Source organism: Aptenodytes forsteri, unplaced genomic scaffold, assembly GCF_000699145.1.
Source record: "Aptenodytes forsteri isolate BGI_AS27 unplaced genomic scaffold, ASM69914v1 Scaffold15, whole genome shotgun sequence".
Lineage (NCBI taxonomy): Eukaryota > Metazoa > Chordata > Aves > Sphenisciformes > Spheniscidae > Aptenodytes > Aptenodytes forsteri.
Window position 1 is genome coordinate 16,881,202 of NW_008795129.1, and position 8,431 is coordinate 16,889,632.

The 8,431-nt window shown below is 37.7% G+C and overlaps 1 protein-coding gene across 1 annotated transcript in view; it reads left to right on the forward strand.

The window, feature by feature from the left end:
* The window catches only part of VTI1A (vesicle transport through interaction with t-SNAREs 1A), a 282,249-nt gene that overhangs the window by 161,638 nt on the left and 112,180 nt on the right, over nt 1-8,431 (forward strand). Inside the window, exons 7-8 of the mRNA XM_009278083.1 lie at nt 3,573-3,643; nt 8,038-8,099. Coding sequence (XP_009276358.1) covers nt 3,573-3,643; nt 8,038-8,099 — 133 coding nt within the window. The remainder of the gene's footprint in view (nt 1-3,572; nt 3,644-8,037; nt 8,100-8,431) is intronic.

Consider the following 8,431-nt stretch of genomic DNA (forward strand, 5'->3'; position numbering starts at 1 on the left):
TCTTCATTCTTCTAATTAGGATCAGTGTTTTAGGATAAGAAATGTTGGGGGGTTTTTTTTGCATAACACAGTCTCATAAAACCAGGCACCATTTGTGTTGGACCCACAACAAAGCATTATTAAAGTGTTCAGCACTAAAGGGGCTGATTTCCCATACCTTGCTCAAACACCTTTAAGGCGGAATACATTTAGAGATGTGAATTTTAGCACTCACCCTTTAAGCTTGTTAATATTGTTATGTACTTTTTCAGAAATTTTTTTTCTGTTCATCACAGCATTGTTTAAGACTGAGATAATTGCTATATCGAATATTCCTGCCCTCTGTCAGTACACAGATAATAATGATGTAAATGCATTCACCCTTCTGCTTCTCATAGTTTAGCTGTAATTTTAGAACATAATTTTAGGCATCTCTTTGGGAATTTCAGTTAGAAGAGGCAGCACCACGCAGTCTTTTGTAGGGCTTGGGACTGCACTGTACTAAACATTGTCCGTATGTACCAACTAAAAGGATGGGATAATCCCCAAATAATTGAGGTTGTTAAGATTCTGTGGAAATACCATTACTGGCAACATGCAACACCCTTCAGTTTGTGTATTGGTCTTAATTCATGCATCTGCACTACAGTATATCTTAGAAACCTGACCTTCTCACATAACTGTAGTAGCATCATCAATGATTTGCATTATAAGTAGTCTGGAAAGATCTATACAACACTGTTGCACTAAAAGCATGAATCTGTCACATAGATGAAGGTTTTAACTGGCAGGAAAACATCAGAGTCGTGGGGAAACTTGAAAAATTATAGCAAGCAGATAGCAATGATATCAAGCTTGTACTTTGCTGTATTGTGGGCTAGTGTTACCTTTTTTATCAGTCCCAGGCACCTTCAGTTGCAAACCAAGTGGGGAGACATGTCTTCATATCATTTATAAGTCTGTATTTTCTTTATTTATTAATATTTTTGTTTGACTGTCTTCACCTTCCAACTAAAAATCAAGTTTCACTGTCATCAGTGAATTTTCTGAGTAGAACAAGGATATGAAGAGGATCAGTGGATAAAGGTGTCAATTTATGTTTGCAAACTTATTGTGAGATTATGTTACCTCCGTTATGTCTCTTTGTTCAACTTATGTTGTTATTTTAGCCCAAAAAAGGCCAAAGATCATCAACTAAAGTGCATGTAGAGTAAAGCTGCTCCTGTAAAATTGATGATCCGTCCAATTATTTATCTATAGAGGCTGCTGGGAAGAAATGCAACTATCTCAGTTCTCAGACCCCTCTGCTAGGTTGAACTTCATGGCTGAAGGTTTAATCCCTAAGTGTCATATCAACAATTCATTCTGTGATATTCTGGCTGACATGCTCTCCTTCCTTATTTATTGATGTCTTCAGTCATCGACAATGAGAGGAAAATACACTATTCGTCAAAGTGACGGTGTTTTACCCTCACTTACAGTTGATGCTGCTGTCACATTGATGGTTGGAAAATAAACTCAATCATTATAAAAAGCTAAGAGTGTGAACTTGCCAGTGACAGGAAGAGGATAAAAAACCCCCCACAGTAACTTGCTTAAAATTGGTCTAATAAAAATAGAGCTGTTTCCTATAAAGATATTTGTGAGCTTTGTTTGTGAAATACCAAGCCATTTTAGCCATTTACTTTGTAGTTATTCCTTTGAAAGAAAATCCGCTCCTCGCACTCCTTTATGTCTGTGCAAACATATGTATAATTTTTAGCAATAAATATTTGTTATCATTCCATCTCCTGCTACTTGGTTAGTAATTTGTTGATTTTTTCCCTCTCTATTTTTAAGGGATTTTGCTTGGGTTTTTTCCTCCAGATTACACTGAATGCATGTATCTTTTTGTGCATTACAGTATTTTGGGTGCTTTGATGAGGAATAAGCTCAGTATAGTTTCATCCAGTAAGTCTTTTGACATGCAAACATAGGCAAAGCTCTGTCTCGAATTGTTTTCTTAGGCTACCATTTGTATAGCTGTACTGCACCTTACAGCTTTTTTAACTCAATAAGCACATCTTACCACATTTCACCTTTGGGAGGCATTGTATATACAGCTAAAAGTAAAGAGCAGCAAGCCAAGAGGGACAAGATAGCATAATGAGGATGTCAATTTGTGGTCAGATATCTGAGGAAATATTTATCTTACTTGTACTGTACTTGGCAACAGATAGAGAAATATATATGTAATGAATTTCCTTAGACTTTATCTGGCAGAGCGTGTACCTTGTGTTAAATGGATTTAGAAAAAAACTTGCTTGTCTCAAATTTTTAAAGTTTGAGGTGATTCTGCTTTGGATTGTTTCCTGAAACCAGACTGTATCTATTAAAAAATAGGAGTAGTCATGTTTGCTCTACTAACATATTGGTGAATTTTTAATGATTAATTTTCTTGAGGCTCCTCAAATAATGACATTTTAAGATCCCAGATCCCACTCATTCACTAGAACAAAAGCAAGGCATGATTTTTGTTGTTTATGAAAAAAAATCATGTTTTTGTAGTTTTACTCAGTTTTGGTGTGTATCTCTGGCAAGCTAGCTAAGTAGCCTAAATGAACGTGCACAGAAATGCTGGTTGTCTCACACGTGCTGTGTGTCCTGAGGCAAGCTACAGCTGCTTCAGCTCCTTGTGTCTGTTTCCTCATCTGTAAAATGGGAATGATTTAACTTATTTTTCTCCTTCAGGGAAATACAGGGAGGGTTTCTTAATGTTTCTGTAGAGCTTTGAAGATTAAAATCTCTTCTCTATACTTGCTGCTAATATTTCAGTGTTAGAGGAGCATTTGACTGAAGCTGTTTGAAGACTAAAGTTTTGGCGTCTTGTGTTGTCTTTGTACCATATCTTGAGGCCTCTCCACTATAATTTTGCAACCTTTAGTTCAGCATAAGCTGCAGAAGCAAACAACCCTTGTGTAAACAAACGGTGATGACAATAGATTAATGTATATGTCTGCTATTAAAAGCATCAGGAGATCTATTACAGCGTATCTCTAAGCTTGCCAGAAACAGTCCATGATGGAGCAAAATAGACACCAGTAACTGGGCTTAGCCTGAAAAAACTTTCATTTAAGCATCAACGGTAATTGCTGAGAGGCACAGAGAGCATTTTTCTTCTAATATGACTTCTCAGTGTCTTTAAAGGTATAAGGGTGGCTGGTGTTTTAGCAACGACTTCCTGGCTTCCTTTCTAAGACAAGGAGTGGGCTTAAGGAGCGTGTGGGAAGTATGAACACCCAGGACTTAGAGCAAGTCTGAAAGTCTTCTTGCCTTTGTTTCACAGACCAAAGGTCAGCGTCAATTCCCAGGGCCTAGACAACCTCAAGAGATTGCAGGGGGGACAGCTTCTGGTTTAGTTGTTACTTCTTCAGTTTTACGTTGCTTGAAAAACTTAAAATTTAGTATAACGATGTCTGCCTCTTTGCAGTTAGGAGGAGTGATTAGGCTACCACATGTATTAAGTGCTGTTGTTACAATCTAACCTGGCATTTTGAGGCCTTACAGGCACAAGCTATATTTTTCATGATTTACAATTTGATTTTTTAATGCAGAGCAGATTGGACAGGAGATGCTGGAAAACCTCAGCCATGACAGAGAGAAGATCCAGCGTGCTCGGGAAAGGGTAAGTTTGATAATAAGTAATTGCTGGTCTCGGATTTTATTTGCTTTGGGCAAGTTCTCTGTGCATGCAAAAATAATCCAGCATATTGATTAGTTTCATATAAATCAGCTGCTATCATGAGATGTGATCACCATCTGCAGCAAAGCACTTAGAAAGTGTCTTATATGGGCCTAATCCTGCAAAGCCTCTCCTACAGGCAGTCACGCTGAAGTCACCAAACCCGCTGTTGGAAGCAAGCTTTCTGTCACTAACATCACAGATAAGTCAGTTTTCTGTCCTTTGAAGTATTTGTTACAGTGTCCATTGCAATGACTTCTTGGACTTTCTATGAAACAAAGTTCAGTATCATGATTTAGCTTCTAATAATTGGTCGACCTTGTAACTGCAAATGCTAGTAGTTGCCTCCTTAGGCAATGCTGTGTGAAAGAACAGGTAGTGGTTTCTTACACTGCTGCTCTGTCGCTGCAGTCAAGACAACATATCTGTGTAATTTTTGGCTTATGTTGCCTCCATAGGGATCATCTTTACCCTGTAACGTTAATGAAGATGCCCAGAAGCCTATCCATCCAACGCATACAACTTCTCTGAACTTCAGTCTAAGAAATTTGCCTCCCTGGTTCTGATTTCTGCTCACAGAACCAGGAGCGACTGCACTTGTGGCTTTCTGTCCATGACACGCTGATCAGATACTTTCCTGAGTGTCCAATTTTGCCATAGCTAAGTCCTCCTACAGGCCTCTAGCTGACCAATGCCACCTAAGAAAACTCTGGGTAGCTTTGGTTGGTAAAGCCTCATATGACAGCTTTAATGAGGCATTTTCTGTCTGCTGTACCAGTTGCTTTCGAAGTCCGGAGCACTAGCTGCTTTAAAACATTAAGTATAACTAAATCATGAAATGTAACTAAGGGTTGTGAGCTTTACCAAGTGTTGTTCAGGCAACTTTGTGTCTTATTTCACCTCCGCTCCTCACATCCGTAGCAACTGTTGAGTCTGAAATGCTTTTCTGTTTCTAGCTGGACGAGTAAAACCTAGGCAATGGAGATGAATACCATGTATCCCTTTCTGCTGATCCTAAAAATCCTTGGGAAAGAGAAAGAGGGAGTGTAGTTCTGATGTCTCTGTGTACACATGGTTCATAGCATACCTTTTCCTTTTCTGTGCTTTCCGCCTGAAGAGCAAATTTCTTTGATGGCAAAACCTGTAAGCTGCAAGGAGCAAGATTAAAACTAAAGGTATTATAGGAAAGTGTATCCCACCACAGTGCATAGACCTCTTGTCATAAATGGAAGATCTCAAATTCCACGTTTTTATCATATGCCACTTAAAATATTTTGTTTAGGGAATTCAGAAAAGTTCTCTGGTGGAGCCACATGACTGGACCTGTCCCAGCTGTCAGTATACTCAGATGTACGGTCAGGGATGAACTTGGATAACTTGACAAGTTTTCAATTTTCTGGAGATTTTTTAAAGACCAGAGGGTAGTCTATAAATGCATAATAGCTTTACACTGAATACATGGTGTTATTATCTTATCAACCAGGGAACAAACTTGTCTTCTGAAAGTCAGATGTCAGCTTGAGTATGATGGTCAGTTCTTAGTGGTTCAATGTTGTGAAAATTAGGAATATTTTCTTATGAGCAAAATTTAAATGAGTTCATGTCTCTATAGTTTGGTTAAATTTACATATATGAGTTTTCCTATCTGTAGAGTAAAACTTTTTTTTTTTTTTGAAGCCAAAGAGAAGGCATAAAAGCTCTGCTGCAAGTCAGATAGGTTAACTGGACTATACAGCACTGTAAAAGATGCAAGATTTTTTAGGAAAACCTCAAATTAGAATGTGTCTAGGGCAGACGAGATATCGACGTCAGCATCTTGTTCATCTTCCTTCCTTTCTCATTATTATTTTAATATTGTTTTTTAAAAGCTTTCTTAAACACCGTGTAGATTTGCCATTGCTAATATCAAAGCATATTTCAAAATGTTTTCACTGCAGCAGTTCTGTGAAACAAGGAAGTGCCATCATATGCCATTTAACAGGTTTGCATGCCACCCATTCTTTGGCTTCTGCGGTGCACTGGTATTGGTAAAGAAATGATGGAAGAACTACAGTCAGATATTTCAGTTTTAAATAAAAACAAACTTACAGTTTGAAACTCTTTATGGTTTTTTTTTCTGCCAGTGCAGAAAGAAAAGGTGTTTTTTTAGTGTTCTCTTGGGAGGTAGCTAGAGATCTTCCAACTATGTGTGTACGTGTTTGTTTCTTTTTTAACATTTCTTTCACATATTTTGTAGGGTTTTTTTATTACCATAAAAATATGAGGTCATCTTGCTTAGAGGAGTTTGTCAAACCTCTAGGATTCAGCTTCCCCTTCCTTACTATCAGTACTGATTCTAGCTGTCAGGTAGAATCCTGCAGCAAGAGAGGAAAGTTAGGATCAAACATATAATGGTAAAAAGGAGAGAGCTACTTTTCTGTGAAAAGGGAGGAGAAGCCCCAAGTGTTAAATGCATCTTTATGAATAATAAAAGACCAATGTAAAGCATACATTTGTACTTCAGATTCCCTTCTAGCATAGATAAGAACTTGGCTTTTTAATGAGCCTTTTAAAAATTACTATGACGTTTTTTCTTCTGTTACTTGTGTCAAACTGGGCTAAACTGCTTTTCTGGAGCTTGAATTGTCTAGATGAATCAGGAAAAAATGAGGGAATGGCCTCCCCGGAATATAATGCTCATCTTTGTTCCATCATAGCACATAATTACAGAGATCTGAGAGTCAGTGCAAGCCTTCCCACTGAATATGATATTGCTAAGAGCAAGTCTTGGTTGGTGTTATCCAGTCCCAGCTTCTACTTCGTATTTTCTTAATACCTTTTACAAGAACAAGGAGGAAATTTATGCAAAAAGGTTATGTGTCATTGATTGCAACTACTGATTTCAGTAATAAACATTAAATCTGGTAGCAAATATTTACAGTATTTGGCTCCAGAATAGAAACTGGTTTTAATATTGCTGCTATGCATATATTCAAGTTATAATAGTGGTTTGTTATGGTGAAGGTGATTTGTTGTTGGAAGACTGCCACTTTTCTTGGCAGCATTACTGTTTTGATGGATTTATAACACAGGATGCATTTTGTCTTCTACAACAAAGTTTCTTTAGTAAGAAGTCAATGAGTCAGGTAATCCTTTCAATCTGATTTGATAATGAAGGGGTAAATATTCGGTTTTCATAAGGAGAAGAATGTTTTTATGTATGTACACACAGCTGTGTTTCCGGGCATGTTAGAAACAGTGGTCCCTGCTGTTTCATAACTGACAATCATTACATTGTCATCTACAGTAGATTTTGATGTCCCACTGGTTCCAAGATCTCTAAAAAGTCAAAAGATGTCTCTCTTCTAGCTACCAGTAGCCAAAGAGGCAATAGGAGAGTAACTCTATTCTTCCTATACCCTTCTTCATTTCCAGACTTCCTTTTGTGGGACACTAATAAACACGAAAATAGAGGGGAGGTTTTAATCCCTTTTAAAGAGCAATAGAAGTAATTGCTCTTTTTTAATATGAAGTTCATTTGCTTCATAACTTTTCATCTCCCCAATTTCATTTTTTATTCAGTTGTGCTTTTACCTATTTTGCAAGATTTTTGAGAGCTGTAGAACGAGTCAGCTAATTAAGTTTAGCTCTAAATGTAGGTTTCCTGTGTCCTGATAAACTACAAAAATGCTATTGTCAGTGAGTGAGTGATCCTTACCTGCAAAAATATGTATTATACAGCTGTGCCTTATGTACGTACTATATACTGTTCACAAAGTATTTGGGCATCCATCCCAGTGGTGGCTGCTGTAAGGTCAGTTCAAGTTTTGTATTTAAGGGATAGTATAGGCATATTTCTTTTACATAGAATTGGTAAAAGAACACTGTTTTGTGTTTTTGCTTTTTCTTTAAACTACTGTCTTTGAAAAGCAGTGGAAGAAAGATATGTTTGTTTTTCTTTTCATAAAGCATCAGGAACACAGCGCATGGCTGTCTCCTCATCCCTTAATGCCCTCACTAATATACATAACCAATACACATACACACATCAATGGGAATTAATGGATACCGATTTATATAGCTTCTACCTGCAACCCTTTATTTGTAAAGCTTTTGCTCTTTATCCTGGTTCATCTTTGTTGCCTCCATGTCTTACCTTCCGTAGGTTTCATCTTTATATAAGTGAAAACCAGACAAAACATTTTTAAATTTCAGAGCTTCGGTGGCTTTCTTACACAAGAGTTCGTCGTGGGCTAAAACTGAAGTTGATTGACTCAAATGATGGTAGAAATATCTGTGCTTTGTACAGAATGGAGTACATGTGCCTTTTGCCTTTAATGGGACTCTTTTCTCCCCAGCTTAGAGAAACAGATGCAAACCTGGGGAAGAGTTCCAGGATTTTGACGGGAATGTTGCGAAGGTAAGGCCAAGGTAGGGACACTTCTGCTCTTTCTTTTTTTCCTCTTTCCCTCCGTGCCTTTATATTTAGTTTTGATTCAACATCAGCATTTTGCTGACGTACCAGAATTTTTTTACACTGGCTACTATGTAGAACGTCTTTGAATGAATGCTGGTAGTGAAGCAGGCATGGGTAGATAGAAGGCTTTATCACAGCTATGGAAAGAGTTTTCTGTAGCCTGAGGGATTACCCTTGCTCAATCATTTCTCATCTTTCTTTCTGTGTATTTGGGGGGGGGGGGGGTTGGTTGGGAATTTGATTTTTTTTCTTGATTTTCTCTGGTTCCAGCATCA